The sequence below is a fragment of the Lonchura striata genome, chromosome 3 (assembly GCF_046129695.1).
Source record: "Lonchura striata isolate bLonStr1 chromosome 3, bLonStr1.mat, whole genome shotgun sequence".
Classification (NCBI taxonomy): Eukaryota; Metazoa; Chordata; class Aves; order Passeriformes; family Estrildidae; genus Lonchura; species Lonchura striata.
The window spans coordinates 8,794,579-8,810,264 of NC_134605.1; the positions used below are offsets into that span (position 1 = coordinate 8,794,579).

At 48.1% G+C, this 15,686-nt stretch overlaps 2 protein-coding genes across 2 annotated transcripts; both read right to left on the reverse strand.

The window, feature by feature from the left end:
• Window positions 1-3,036: 3,036 nt before the first annotated feature.
• Window positions 3,037-8,771, reverse strand: LOC110479484 (acrosin). The gene is made up of 8 exons (XM_077782534.1): window positions 8,701-8,771; window positions 8,182-8,424; window positions 7,602-7,867; window positions 7,191-7,336; window positions 6,500-6,722; window positions 5,974-6,334; window positions 5,798-5,895; window positions 3,037-3,065 (listed from the first exon to the last, which is right to left on the reverse strand). The coding sequence occupies exons 1-8, from the start codon at window positions 8,769-8,771 to the stop codon at window positions 3,037-3,039; spliced, it is 1,437 nt and encodes a 478-aa protein (XP_077638660.1).
• An 18-nt stretch (window positions 8,772-8,789) lies between these two features.
• On the reverse strand, window positions 8,790-15,472 carry LOC144246094 (acrosin-like). The gene is made up of 6 exons (XM_077782535.1): window positions 15,294-15,472; window positions 14,731-14,996; window positions 14,385-14,530; window positions 13,751-13,907; window positions 13,379-13,546; window positions 8,790-9,214 (listed from the first exon to the last, which is right to left on the reverse strand). Exons 1-6 carry the CDS (start codon window positions 15,470-15,472, stop codon window positions 8,790-8,792), a joined length of 1,341 nt encoding a protein of 446 aa, XP_077638661.1.
• Between the last annotated feature and the right edge of the window lie 214 nt (window positions 15,473-15,686).

Here is a 15,686-nt window from a genome sequence, read left to right on the forward strand (position 1 = left end):
GAGATCTCCTCTGGGACACTGTCAACATCCATTTGACCCCTTCCTGCCTCCTGTTTGTGTCATTTCTCAATGCCCTGAATGGGATCAACCCTTCCCTGTATGCAACAAGAGATAATTTGCTCCAGAGAAAATACCTGTTCTTACAGCTGGTCTTTTTACCTCATTTTAGAGTTGCTTTTCACCAAAGGTTCTGAGCACAGCTCCTGAAAAATCAGGAACAATAGCAAAGTTGCTAGTAGATGTTTTAGAGTACCTGGTATTTCACACCTTGCAGAGAAAACCAATTCTTGGGTTGAGTTTTTATCTGCCTTCAATTTCTTTTTGTTCTTGCATTGCTTTCATTAATCTCATTTTAAAAATATTTTTGTTGTTGTTTTGAGACTATACATGCTTTGCTAGCAGCTTGAGTATTGCATGCTGGGGTATGTTGTGAGCACTGCAAGGCTGGATAGTCACAGGAAAGGGGAAAGGATCCCTTAATCTCTAGGATATGTAGATGTGGCACTTAGGGATAAGGTTTAGTGGTGGACCTGGCAGTGTTAGGGTTACAGCTGAACTCGATGATCTTAAAGCTCTTTCCTAGCTGAACGATTCTATAATTCAGTGATGTGATTACTTCAGCTTTTTAGGTTGGTTTGGTTTTGTGCTCCAGGAGCATTAGAAATGTCTTTTTTCCCAAATGAAAGCTGAAATCACCCATGGGTTTATTAGGTGGGCAGCTTAATAAACCCCTGCAGCAAGAGGAGACTTGCCATGGTTTTGTGTCTGCTGCTGGCACCGAGGTTTGTACAAACAGGTCTGTGAACCCCAAAGGCACAATGCTTCCTGCACCCAGAGGTGGACAAGATCCTTAAGGGCACTTTAATCTCCAGACAGCAAAAGCTTTATCCCACTGTGGGACTCCGAGACTAAGTTTTGCATTTTACACTTCTTGAAGGAGTCTGGGAATTTTACAAGATGAAGAGCTACTGCCTGTTTAGTGAGTTTTCACTCAAGCCCTCCATTTATTTCAGTGGGCTGTACATACATATTTTTATCCCTCCTCATTTAACTGTGTTCCAATTTCAGCTTGTACCAGTCTTTTATTCTGAAGTTAATTTTAATTGCAGATGTAAAATACCTTGAAGGACTCCGTCGAATAATTTCCTCTCATAAACCAGGAGATAAATAGGCATCAGGTAACTATTTATGAACCATAACTACCCCTCAACAGCACAAAGGCACACGGGGGCTCCAGTGTCGTGGCTTGACTGACAGGGATGGGGATGCTGATGAAGAGATTTGCCTTCCATGCCTCTGAGCCCTATGGAGATGATCCCTCTAGTGGGGACTTGGAAAATTAACCGGTGGTGCTGCTTGGCAGTGCAGGAATGCTAAGGAGGGAACAAATGAAAAAGTTGCCTAATGTTAGGGGGGAAAAAAACGCCAAACAATGAAAGAGACAGCTGTATTTTCCTAAGCTAAAATTACCACTGAAATAAGATTTTAAGGTAGTTGTTATGAGATGTAGTAAACGACGCCATAATGCTTACTCAGTGATTTCTTCAAAACACTTTAAAACAGTTTTATTTAGATTTTTTTTTTTTATTGAAATAATGAGATTGTTTTTTTATGTATTATCATCTCCTTGGGAGAGGAGAAGAATAAATTATTTATAAAGTACTGTCTGAATGATCAGGGGGAAAAAATTGTGATTTCTTCCTTCAGATGAAAGCATAAAGTCTTTTTATGGAAACAACTATTTAATTTTTCAAGAGATTTCAAAAATATTTCCAAGAGAGTCAAAGAATTTCCTACCAGGAAAAAAAAAACAGGATTTGTGCTCTGATTGCAGGTTCTACCTGCTTCTGGTCCATCATGTGCCTCTCGTTACTGTCATTACTCACAGCACCTCTTAAGGGCAAGGCATAAAGCATGGAGCTTGCTGCTCCCCCCTGGCCCTGAGGTGTGTTCTCTCTGCACATTGAGTATGGGACATTCCTGGACAGTGTCTGATGGAGGTCACAGGTGTCTGTTAACTGTAGCTGCCTTGAAGAAATAATTTGTAGTAGAAAGTTTTCTTGTTGCTGTTACTGTGAAAAGCCTTTGTGGCAGCAGTGAGCTCCTTCCTGTATGACCTGGTGTTGTATCACTCCATGCTTTCCTGAAGGATCAACAGTGTCACCCTGTGTTGCACCAAGTGTTCCCTTGTGTAAAGATAAATCTGGCAGCTTTTGGATAAACATCCAGGTGACCCTCATGCCACTGCTGGATCACGGCTCCCATTGCAGACTCTTGGTTTGCTCACTGGAAGAAGACGTGGCTGTAGACAGGAGTTATGGTACCAAAATCTGTCTCCTTTTGGACTTGTCCTTTACCACCCTTCAACATCTAAATTTTTTTTTTTTTTTGTTGTTCAAAAAGAAGAAAAAGAGGAAGTTTTATTTCTGACTTAGCAATATATAGAACTCTAAAAGTGACAGTAGATTGGAGGATGAAATTTCCACCTCTCCAATTATACTGGTTAAACTAACAGTCTATCAATTCTCTCCTCCCACAAAGAAGAATGTAAAACAATAATTATTTACATGAATAGTGTGTGAGAACTCTAGTAGAAATATGTAAACATTAGAAGGCATAGAAAACTTTTAAAAGAACTTTAAAAGTTTAAAAAAACAGGGTGACACTCCATCTCTGGCCAGGGGCATCTTGCAGTGATTCTTTCAAGTAGAACATGGCTTGCAGGTAGAACATGTTGTTGGTTTTATAGAGGTTCCTCTGGCATGTGGAGAGACTTTATTGTTTTGCTGCATATTTTTGTTCTGTTAATAAAGGTGCAAGTTTAGTAGCGACTTTTTACTAGAAGGAACTGGATCAGGTTCTTACAGAATACATTGGCACAATTTAGTTTTATGTTTGGGACTCAAATTTGGGGAAATTAAAGTCTAATGTCCTGTCTTGAACAGGTAAAATGAAAACCAGTGAAGTTTACAATGCATTGCCTACTTATCTGTAGACTTATAAAGCTAACTTCTATACAATCTATTTTTGCAAACTTCAGTAGTCTTCTAGTACCTGAAGGGAGCCTACAAGAAGGATGGAGAAAGATCATTTGCAAGAGAATGTAGTGACAGGAAAAGGGGAAATGGCTACAAACTAAAAGAGAGTAGTTTTAGATTAGATATTAGGAAAAAATTCTTTACTGGGAGGGTGGTGAGGCACTGGAACATCTTTCCAAGAGAAGTTGTGGATGCCTCATCCCTGGAAGTGTTCAAGACTAGGTTGGATGGGGCTCTGAACAACCTAGTCTAGTGAATGTGCCCCTGCCCATGTCAGGGGTTGGAAGAAGATGATCTTGAAAGTTCCTTCCAACACAAATCATTATAGAATTCATAACCCTTATATGATATAAGCTGTAAGTAATCAGCATTAGTATGTTAATTAATGTAATGATATGTTTGTGCTGAGGAATAGGTTACATAGGCTAATGATACCCAAATTCTGTTCTTTGATTGTTTTGAGTTGTATATAGTGAACAGGAAGTGAAAGCAATTTATGCAATTATGTGGATGGTGCAAACGATCAGACCTGACAGACCATGGATTTCAGGGGATGCTGTTATATGCCTCAAATATACTCTTAGGCTGGCAGTTGACTTCAATGACCCAAAGAACCCACAGACCACCTCAAAATACATCACCACAGGGTTTCCCCATGGTGGAGAGTTTTTGTTGGGTTAGTTTTTATTTTTTTTTTAATTATAGGTTATACCCTGGCAGACCTAGGGGTGCAATGTAACCTTGTAATTGGCAATCACAAAACTCTGCCCTGCTTCCTAAAATGTCAACAACGTATTCATCAAATGCTATCAAGGTTGCCATAAAGTAGAGTTTATGTGGGGATTTTTGAAGCACTGGTGAAGTTTTGGTTCCAAGTACAAAAATCAGCCTAGTTCCACATTTTTTAGATATATGAATTTATGGTAAATATTGTCGTTGAGCTAGAGTGTTGTTTTGCAGGCTTGAGGATGAAAAGCTGCAATGCATTTCTGAGCACAGGTGACGATCCGGTCTTTGAAGGTTTCATTGTACTCGAATGATTGGAGTATTGGAAGAACCAGATTTGAAAATATCAGGCTCAAGACAGGGTAGTTTAGCAGAGCAGCCATGTGGCTAGCTGGAAGAGCTCCAGGGAATAGACTTAGTTTGGGCTAAGTATTAGCTGAGTAAGGCATGACTAATAAGATTTTTCAACAAAGCATTTTAGAGTCTGTTGAAACCATCTATTTCCCTTGAAGAAAATAAAACATTAGCAAGTTTTTCTACTAATTCTAAAATAAAGCTCACGGTCTCACATTTAGCTTGTGTGGTGGGAAACTCCCTACAGTTCACTTTGGAAACCTTTCACTTTGGAAACCTTTCTAGGATTTAATAATCATCAGTGAATTGAGCTACTTAGGTCATTAAGCATTCAGCTGTTCTGCCATCTCAGTGTACAAATGGGTGCCTGCTTTTCATGTCAGCTGTGGTTAGAATGTTGGAGAGAAGAATACTGAATTAATTGGAAAATTAGCATAGATTGAATTACACTTGTGTGAACTGTCAGTGATTTGGATGGGGAGGCTGCAAGTGTTTACTGGGGGATGCAGCAGTGTGGAGAGTGGGCATAGGCTTTAAATGCATGGGAGCAGGAAAGTGTTTTGGATTGTGGTACTTCTTGAGATGGAGGACAGGTGGAATTTGTGCCATGGCATGAATAATACATGGCCTAATAATTTTTTTCCTTTTCCTCCAGTGGCTTTGTGTTTTGGTGCTAGGCATAATGTGAAGGGTAACTTTCAGTGAGTGCAAGTGTGTTTCAGCAGGCTACTGATTAAGGATGTAACAGCATTGATTTACTTGGTTTAGACTTAGTAAGTTCTGCAGGTATAGGGCCAGGGGGAATGGTTTTAAATGGAAACTGTAGATTTAGAGTAGATAAAAGGGCTGGCTGTAACCAGCTTGGATATGAGAGCCTTCAGCTTCCCTCAGCCCTGAATGAGGACAGGGTATGGAAATTTAGGTTTGCTTGTGCTTATGAATGTCATAGCTCAAGGTGTGCTCTGTGTGTGGGATTTTCAACTCCTTCCCCTAACTTTTCTTCTTCTATTAGGATTTTTAGAGAATAAAGAACATTTTGAACTCTCATGAGATGTGAAAATTGGACCAGATAAATGAAAAAATACAAGCAATAGCATTGGTATCTCCTGCAAAGCACAATGCCTATTTTGCCACTGAGGAGAGGGGGAAATGACATAAGGAAGAAGTGTCAGTGTTGTAAAAAAGCAACACTTCTCACAAATGGTTACTATGGGAGGAATTTATCCTCAGTACAGTAAGGCAGTAATGTCTCCCAGGAGTTTTCAGCAAATACTGAAGCCTTAACAAAAATATTTTCTTATTCTCTTCCTAGGCTTGATGTACCAGGTTCCTCCAGCCCATGGTGGCTCAGAGCACTCTCCTCTCTGACCAGGCACTTTGGAGCTCTTTGGAGCCTCTCTGTCTCTTTGTGACTAATGGATCTTGCCCAGGAGTTGGAATTGCACTGAAAAGCTGATTCACTTTGAACAAAGGTAATTTTATTTCAACAACTTAGTCAACTCCAGTGTTTTTCTGCACACAGGAGAGGAGTGTGGTCAGGACAGAGCAGGGTTTTAACCCTGAGGCTGCCTTTGGATCAGCAGGCATTGCCCCAGCAGGAAATAGTTGCGGTGCACTGCAGTGTGCCCTGGATCCTGCCTGTCTTGCTGCTCAAGCTGTGTTTTGTCCAAGGACATCACGAAGGAGATTCTTCACCTTAGTAAAGAAGTCTACCAGCTTGTTGAGTGGAAATGGGCAGGAGCTAACCTCACCCAATGGTGTTGGCTTTGGGGTGGGGGGTGCTGTCGGCCAAGGCTTTTGAGAGGGGATTGGTGTTGGCAATGTATTATAAGTGGGGGGTTGTGTTGGCCATGGCTTAGGAGTGGGAGGGTGTGTTGGCAATGGATTATAAGTGGGGGGTTGTGTTGGCCATGGCTTAGGAGTGGGAGGGTGTGTTGGCAATGGATTATAAATGGGGGGTTGTGTTGGCCATGGCTTAGGAGTGGGAGGTAGTGTTGGCAATGGATTATAAGTGGGGGGTTGTGTTGGCCATGGCTTAGGAGTGGGAGGTAGTGTTGGCAATGGATTATAAGTGGGGGGTTGTGTTGGCCATGGTTTAGAAGTGGGCGGTGGTGTTGGCCATGGATTATAAGTGGGGGGTTGTGTTGGCCATGGTTTAGGAGTGGGAGGGTATGTTGGCAATGGATTATAAGTGGGGGGTTGTGTTGGCCATGGCTTAGGAGTGGGAGGGTGTGTTGGCAATGGATTATAAATGGGGGGTTGTGTTGGCCATGGCTTAGGAGTGGGAGGGTGTGTTGGCAATGGATTATAAATGGGGGGTCGTGTTGGCCATGGCTTAAAAGTGGGAATGGGTAGTGCTGGCCATGGCTTATAAGTTGGTAGGTGAGCCGTCGCAAAATTACTCCAGGTTTGTGATGTTGGAGAACCCCTTCCCAATGTGTTTGCGCCTGTGTGGACCAGGATCCAGTCATAGAAGTGCTGAGTGGAGGTGTAGACTCCAGGCTGCCTTGCTCTGGCACAGCCTTTTCCCCAGCTGGTCAATCCGACAACCCACCAGGAGTCTGCATTGTTGTCCTGGCACATGAGAGGACCACCGCTGTCACCCTGCAGCAGAGCACAGAGCATTAAGGGGGTGTTGGTGGCACCTGCCAGCACTGGGGCTGTCTGCTTCTCTCTCACATCCCCTCTGGGCAGAGGAATGGTCTGCTCAGGGGCTGGAACGTCCAGAAGCTTGGCTGTGAATGACTTGGGTTCTTGTAGGGTAGGGTTCTCTCTGTCATCTCTGCACAGGGCTCCTGGATGTGCAGAGGATGGATGTTTGGCACAAGGGGACCTCTGGGCTGCCAGGAACACTTTAATGGGCTGTCTGGGCTTTTGGCACAAGGGGAGCCCTGGGCAGGCAGGGGTGGATGGGGAGTGTGTGGGAAGCCCCCAGAGCAGGTGGGGGTGAGCTGGGGCTGGGAGGGCGACTGAGTGGCCGGGCAGAGCAGGCCCTGGGCTGTGTTGGGGCGGTGCTGCCCGGGCTGCCAGAGCTGCTGAGGGCTGAGTGGCTCGTGGCATGCTCCTTCTTACCTGGCAGGTGTCGATCTTGCCCTGTGGGTATCCAGCACACAAGTTGTGGGTGTGGATTTCTCCTGCATACCAGTCACTGCTGTTACAGAGCTGGACATTGATGAGCTGGACCTTGGCCTCCTGAAGCTGATCAGCTGAATCTTGAGCTGTGAGCAGAGAAAGAAATAAACTCTGAGCACCACATTTCCCATTCTCCTCTACTGTCTTGGGAAGGGCATTCTCTTCCCTAGTGTTTGGCTTTGCCTCTGCAGAGGCACTGGGGCACTGTGTCCCTGCGTTTGGGGAGCAGACCAGGCCTGTCTCTGCAGAGGTGTATATCCTGCAGCCTGGCTTTGGCCTCTGCTATGAGGGGAAACCCAAATCCTCTCCCCAGGTTGCTGAGCTGGCCCAGAAGTTGCTCTTGGTACTCACATCTTGCAGCAGTGGCACCCCAGCCAGCCACCCAGCAGTTCTGCAGCTCTGACACTTTCAGTGTGATGTCAGGCACACAGGCCAGCTGGATGTAGGGGCTGCACTGGACAGGATGGTCCAATTCCATCAGGGCAATGTCGTAGCTCATGTCAGCAGGATCGTAGTATGGGTGTATAACCACCTGCTTGACACTGCGCACTTGTGCCCCATGTCCTGGCTGAGTCAACTGGGTGGCCCCAATCACCACGGACATCAGGCTGACGTTACTGCAAAGGAGATGGAGAGAGGGCTGAGAGGGAGCAGAGCCACAGTGCCACAGCAGCCCAGCAGTTGTGAGGCCTCTGCTTGCAAGGCAGAGATGGGGCTGTGCTCTGGCAGGTGTGAGTGCCTTCACACGCCTTAGGCTGGGGGAATGTCAGGATGGAGGCTGCTAGGAAGCCTTGGCATGAGCCCAGGCTTCTCCTGAGCAGTGTGGCAGCCTGGCTGCCTGAGAGGAAAGAGGATGGGAACAGCAGGTGGTGCTACTGACAGGGCACCTGCTGGAGTTGTGGGGATGTCCCCATTCCCTGCTCCTCCTTACTTAAACTTGTCGAAGCAGTGAGCTGCTGTGAGGACCCACTGTGTGCTGATGAGGGAGCCTCCACACCAATGCCCTGGGGCTGGTACCCAGGGGTGCTGGATGCTGACCATCCAGGGCCAGGCCCCTGGCAGGGCACCGGCGCCACCCACAATGCGTGTCATGCCGGAGTCGTAAGCCACGTCGCCGTAGTAGTACGCCATGAGGCCGTAGTCAGACACCACAGCTCGGAGCCCGCAGGTCCCTCTGCAAGCAGAAAATAATTTCCGTGCTGTTTCCTGGCCTGCTGTGGCTCAGGCTGAAGCTCAGCCCTCTGCCCTCCCCACAAGGGCTTGCACGCCCTGCAGGCCAGGGAAGCCCATGGGGTGTGCGTCTGTCCCTGCAGCACCTGGCTGCTGGCAAGGAGCTGAGGCTCCCCATGGTGGGTGGGAAGCTGTCCCCGGCCATGGGGGACAGGCGGGTCCCCTCCAGGGAAGGTCCCAGGTGTTGCCCTGGCTCCTCCCAGGGCCTGGGGCCACTCACCCGCAGTTGTCCCATGTCCCCTGTGCCAGCCCAGCCACGGTGAGCAGGACGAAGAGGCCGAGCCAACTCATGGCTGCCAGAGGCACGTGTCAGCTGCAAGCACTGAGAGCTCCGTGCAGCAGCACAGCCACAGCCGCAGTGCCCACAGCAGCCGCGCTGCCCGTGGAGCCCTCGGCCCCGGGGCTGATGTCACAGAGAGGTGGGTTCCATGTTCTGGGCTCTCTGGGGATCTGTGTCATGGAACCCACTGGGGGAGGGGCAACATCTACTTGGTGACCCATGAAATGGTTTGGGGTGGAAGGGACCTCGGTGATGATCTCGCTCCAACCCCACTGCCTTGGGCACCGAGGGTTGGCCTGCAGTAGGCACAGCTGTCCACAGTGTACATGTCTTGGCTCAGAAGTGTCCTTGAATACTTTGAGGGATGGGGCATTGAGGTAATAAGTCCTGATCAACAGGTCCTGACTAAGGTCAGAACAACAAGCCTTTAGCCGAAATTGACTATTAGATGAATCTTCAAAACAAATGTTATGTATATCCACCCAGTGGAGAAACATGGATTTACCTTTCCATAATTAGGAACTGGACAAGCCACATCTGGCCTTGGTTTGGGCATGTGGGATCACAGACAAATCTGTTGGTTTCTCCTGGAGCCCTCCCAGGCCTCAGGAGCATCCCAGTAGGACACTGAAACCAGATGTTACTGCACTAGAAGTTTTGCTATCTTGCTTATTCCACAGTATAAAAATGGGGACCTCTCACAGCACAGTCAGTAACCTCAGTGCCTGTAGAGGAAGGTACCTGCAGGATTTCCCAGTTACTATCAGTGGTTCACCAGTCCTTCACTGTGACAGTGGCTTCCCCCCAGTTGATGGGCAGGCCTGGATAATGGTCAAGGATTAAGGGAACTTGTGATGTGTCTTTCTTCATCAGTGTAGTCAGTCTTGTATAGTAATGATTAGATGCATTGCCTATCTTATCCTTTTGTAAATATTTACTAATGATTTGATGTCCTGTTTACTTATCCATTTGCAATTCTTTGCAGTTTTGAATGATAGTAAATTAAATTTATTCCTGAAGTTGGTATCTGTGTCTTCTGTGCTGACCCTACTTACACAAAAATCAGGCATCCACAGCTGCTCTGGAATGCCAGTATCTCAGCAGCCTCACAGTCAAGATTTCCTTCATATGATCTCGTCTAAAGCTACCCTCTTGTCGGAACTCAAAATGTCTCTCAGACATTTTTAGATATTCCAGGTCCAAGTCAGAAGCATTTAAGACCCTGGCAGGCAGCTAGAAACAGCTGTGATTTTAGATTTGAACCATGAAACAATTTACCAACCTTGCAAGAAGAACAAGAATTCACAAAAGTTTAGATATTATAGTAGAAATAGTCACAAAGTAGAAAGAAGAATTTTTGAGTGCTGTACAAGGGAGTTTTAGGTCTTGTACATAATAGTCAGAAGTTTTAAAATAGAAAGATTTAGGCCTGCCCTGTCCTCCCTCTTTCTTCTTCCTTACCTCCATGTTCTTAGTGATGTTAGCACTCACAAATTAATCTAGAGTAGAAAAGCATCATTTAATATAGGTAATAAGCATTAAGGAAAAACTATAAACATTTAACACGTAATGTATCATATAAAAGATAGCACTAGCCCTAGCGGGGGAGAGAGAAGAAAAAGACGAGTCAAGGAGGATGTCAGGGTGTGTGTGTGCCTTTGCCTGAGCTGCTGAGCAAACCACAGCAGCTCAAGAAGAAAATCTTTTAGGTAACTTGCAATAAACTACCTTGGGACCGGACAACAGAAGACTACTGAGTTTTTCTTTAAAAGCATGGGTTGAAGAAAAGACTTTTCCACCTCACAGAGCCACCCCTGCATAGAGGTGAGCTCCAGCACCCTCAGTCACTGTAGAGCCCCTGTCCCTTGTCCTCTCAGGACCTGCCCCTGTAACAAGGCTCTCTGCTGCTTTCTTTAGGTCTCTCTTCTTGCAGGATGAGGCTGTGCAGCCCCCGGGGCAGGCAGTGGCTGAGGAATCCACTGGGGGCAGGGAGCTGGGTGTGCAGCTGCAGTGCCAGCTGCAGATTGAGCTCTGGCTGGCAGGAGCCCAGGACCAGAGGCTGTGAACTGCCCATGCTTTGCATTACAGAGGGCACAGGGAGCTGTGGCTCTGGCCAGGATTTCAATGGACACTGAGCACTGCAGCAGGAGCTGGTGGCTCTTTATGGAATGCAACATCTGTGAGTCTGATGGGGAATCTTGAGGTTGAATGGGTTGGAAACCTGCTCTGAGTGGTGAGAGTGGTGTGGGTAGGGAATCAAATGGGGCAACCATTGGCTCATTGGAGTCACCTGTGCCTCTGGAATGGTCACAGATGGGAATTTCCTCAGCACTTTGGCAGCCCAGATGGGACCCAAGGGCAGTACTGCTGGTGCATTTGTCCTTCATTGCAGGTACTGGTGAGTTCACCTGGGATCTTTACAGTAGGAAGGAGCCAAATGGGGAATGTTACAACTCCATCTGCAGACTCTTTGTAAATTATTCAGGTGCATTTGAGCCTCTCCATTGTTGTGGCATTTGGTACAGATTTGGTGAAATCACTGGAAGAGGATTGAGGAGGCATGCAGAGCATGATCAGTGTAAGGTGGCCACAGAGGAGTTGTGGAGGCCCTCATAAGGCACAAGGTGGGGGGCCCTGAGTCTCTGCTAGGACACTTGAGTCTGTGCTCAAAGGCTTTTGGAGACAGACAGAGGGAGAGCCTTGTGTCCCTTGTGCCAGGGCACAATGGGTGCTAGGGTCCCTGGGCACATACAGAAGGGGGTGGAAGTCCCTTCACAAGGGACTGCTTCAGAAAGGGGTTTCACATGCCTTGATGTGTTTGATGTGATAGGAAAGATCCGTGGTTTAGGTGAGGGAATGTCTGTGGCTGAGGTTGTACAGAACTGGGAGAAATTGTTTGTGCAGCAGAATTTTGCCAACACAGCACAATAAAGTTGTTCCAGGATGGTTGGGTGACTCTAAGCTGGTCTGCGCACTGAACAGGGTAATGGCCATCCCCAACGCTGAGTGACATTCTTTCACTCGGTGTCTTTAGTACCATGCAGCCCCTGAAATTTACTTCAGGAAATATTTACCAGCGTGGCAGGGACTAGTACAGATGTGGGATGCTTGTTCTCAGCACAGCCTATCTTGATTAACACAGGGAAGAGTGCCACCTACTGTGAGACAGGACACAATTGACCTGGTGATGCCAGATTTATTTTTGCCTGTTTTCTTTTATATATTCTCTGCATTCTTTACACATATATTTGTAGCTCTGTAGCCTGTTGTTGTATCTGTGGCTAGTTTTCCCTACCTTTTCCCTAAGCAGAAAGGCAAAACATATTTCAGAGCTCCATGACCTGGAGAGTACAAGGCCCCTAATCCTATCTTGGTTCTTCTTGGGAACCAAGGCTGGAAACAGCTCTTTGAGGTGCATTTTCATAAACAAAGTTTAGTTTCTATCTGGGCAGGATGTGGGGGAGGATTTAGAGGAGGTTGAACCAAGGGAGGGATTACTTCACAATTTGAGATCCTAATTGGTGATTTTTGTCAAATATGCTAATTTGCTAAGTTTATAAAACTATTCACCTCATGTTGGGGAGGAATTCTGTGCACATTTGCCACATCTGCACAGGAGGCCTCCAATAAAAATAAGCTTTTATATTATGTACGATACTATATACTATACTATAATGTTCCTATACTAACATTATGTCAAAGATGTGCTGTTTTGTTTCTAGGTTCTTTAAAGCATCACTTGAAGCCAGGAAGAGTATCCAGAAGCAGGCAGAGTGACACTTAGCCCAAGGCATTTTGAAGCATTCCATTAGATGGAGAAAGTCAATGTTCACTTGCCTTCACCTGGAAAAGACAGGTGAAAACTGCCTTCAACAAGACTACCCCATGGCAGTCTACCAAGTCTACCCTTCAACAAGACTTTCCCACCCAACAGAATCAAAGTTTGATTGAAAAGGGCAAAAAATTGGTGCAGATTTGTACAATTAGTGGACGATTGTTAATCAGTGAATTGAGATAAGAAAGTTCTTTCTCATCCTGTGGTGATTCTGTGCAGCAATCAGGAAAACAAGCACATCAAACTGCAGTTTCTGTCTCTACAGCTGACTCTTTGATTGCTCCTTCTTTTCATTTGCCAGGCTTGTACAGCCTCTCATCTTCCCCGACTCCTCCCTTTCTCTTCCCTCATCTCCTCCCTAAGCCAAGCCCAGGGATCATTTCCCCCTGGCTCACAGGTGGGCCCTGCCTGTGAACAGCCTTGGCGTTGCAGGTGGTGTTGGCCCACACACCTTGGCCTTCCATGGCATTCCTGGTGTGCTTTCCTACTGTTCCTGCCAGGTTCCCCTCCCCAGAATGACCCCAGCTCCTCCTTTGAGTATCTGTGAAATGTGACCACCTGGCACATCAATCCCTCTTTGCTGCCCATGAAATCTGGCTCTGCCTTAGAGCACTGGCACTCCAGTCAGGAGCCAGGAGTTTCCCTTGTCATGCCTGGGAGTTTCCCAGATGTGTTCCCTTAGCTCAGGCTCACATCAGCCCCTAAATCAGCAGCCCATGTGCATTTGAGCATTACCTCCAAGGTGTCTGCTTTTTTCCTATCCCTTTCCTAGGCTTGATGTACCAGGTTCCTCCAGCCCACAGTGGCTCAGAGCACTCTCCTCTCTGACCAGGCGCTCTGGAGCTCTTTGGAGCCACTGTCCCTTGGTGCCCCCAGGCTCAATCTGCAGGTGCTGAGCATGGCACTTCTTGTCTTGCTCAGGAGTTAGAATTGCACTGAAAAGACGGTTCCCTGTGAACCAAAGTAACTTTATTTCAACAACTAAATCAACTCCAGTGTCTGTGTGCACAGAAAAGTGGAGTGTGGTCAGGACAGAGCAGCGTTTTGACCCTGAGGCTGTCTTTGGATCGTCAGGAAATTGTTGTGGTGCACTGCAGCCTGCCCTGGATCCTGCCTTTCCTGCTGCTCAAGGAGCACTTTTAATTGAGTTTATACGCATGTTGTAATCGATCCAGTCATAGAAGTGCTGAATGGAGATGTAGACTCCAGGCTGCCTTGCTCTGGCACAGCCTGTTCCAAAGCTGGTTAGTCCGATGACCCACCAGTAGTCAGCGTTGTTGTCCTGGCACATGAGAGGACCACCACTGTCACCCTGCAGCAGAGCACAGAGCATTAAGAGGGTATTGGTGGCACCTGCCAGCACTGGGGCTGTCTCTTTCTCTCTCCCATCTCCTGCCAGAGCTGTATTCTGGGCAGAGGAATGGTCTGCTCAGGGGCTGGAGCCTCCAGAAGCTTGGCTGTGAATGACTTGGGTTCTTGTAGGGTAGGGCTCTCTCTGTCATCTCTGCACAGGGCTCCTGGATGTGCAGAGGATGGATGTTTGGCACAAGGGGACCTCTGGGCTGCCAGGAACACTAACTGAGCTGTCTGGGCTTTTGGCACAAGGGGAGCCCTGGGCAGGCAGGGGTGGATGGGGAGTGTGTGGGAAGCCCCCAGAGCAGCTGGGGATGAGCTGGGGCTGGGAGGGCGACTGAGTGGCCGGGCAGAGCAGGCCCTGGGCTGTGTTGGGGTGGTGCTGCCCGGGCTGCCAGAGCTGCTGGGGGCTGAGTGGCTCATAGCACGCTCCTACCTTGCAGGAGTCGATGTTGCCCTCTGGGTATCCAGCACACAAGTTGTAGGGATGGACTTCCCCTGCATACCAGTCACTGCTGTTGCAGAGCTGGACATTGATAAGATGGACCTTGGCCTGCTGCAGGCGATCAGCTGAATCTAGATCTGTGAGCAGAGAAAGGAATAAGCCCCCAGCAGAACCACGCCAGTTCTCCTTCCCTGTCTGGGGAATCCTCTTTCCTAGGGCCAGACCCATCTTTGCAGAGTTGTACGTCCTGCAGCCTGGCTTCAGCCTCTGTTGTGGGGAAGCCCAAACCCTCTCCCCAGTGTGCTGAGTTGGCCCAGAAGTTGCTCTTGGTACTCACTTCTTGCCGTAGTGACACCCCAGCCAGCAATCCAGCAGTTGTGCAGGGCTGAGACTATTAGGTTGGGGTCAGCCAAACAGGCCAGCTGGATGTAGGAGCTGCACAGGACAGGACGGTCCAATTGCATCAGGGCAATGTCGTAGCTGTAGTCGCTACGCCTGTAGTCACTGTGTATCACCACCTGCTTGACGCTGCGCACTTGTGCCCCAGGGCCTGGCTGAGTCAACTGCGTGGCCCCAATCACCACGTACAGCAGGCTGATGTTACTGCAAAGGAGATGGAGAGAGGGCTGAGAGGGAGTCACAGCAGCCCTGCAGTTGTCTCTGCATGGCAAGGCAGAGATGGGGCAGTGCTCTGGCAGGTGTGAGTGCCCTTGCACGCCTTAGGCTGGGGGAATGTCAGGCTGGAGGCTGCTAGGAAGCCTTGGCATGAGCCCAGGCCTCTCCTGAGCAGTGTGGCAGCCTGGCTGCCTGAGAGGAAAGAGGATGGGAACAGCAGGTGGTGCTGCTGACAGGGCACCTGCTGGAGTTGTGGGGATGTCCCAATTCCCTGCTCCTCCTTACTCAAACTTGTCGAAGCAGTGGGCTGCTGTGAGGACCCAATCTGCAGTGATGAGGGACCCTCCACACCAGTGTCCGAGGCCTGGTACCCAGGGGTGCTGGATGCTGACGATCCAGGGCCATTCTGCTTCTGCAGCACCTGTGCCACCCACGATGCGTGTCATGCCGTAGTCATAAGCCATGTTGCCATAGGAATAAGTCATGGGGCTGTTGACAGGTGGCGGAACTCGGAGCCCACAGCTCCCTCTGCAAGCAGAAAATAATTTCCGTGCTGTTTCGTGGCCTGCTGTGGCTCAGTCTGAAGCTCAGCCCTCTGCCCTCCCCACAAGGGCTTGCACGCCCTGCAGGCCAGGGAAGCCCATGGGGTGTGCGTCTGTCCCTGCAGCACCTGGCTGC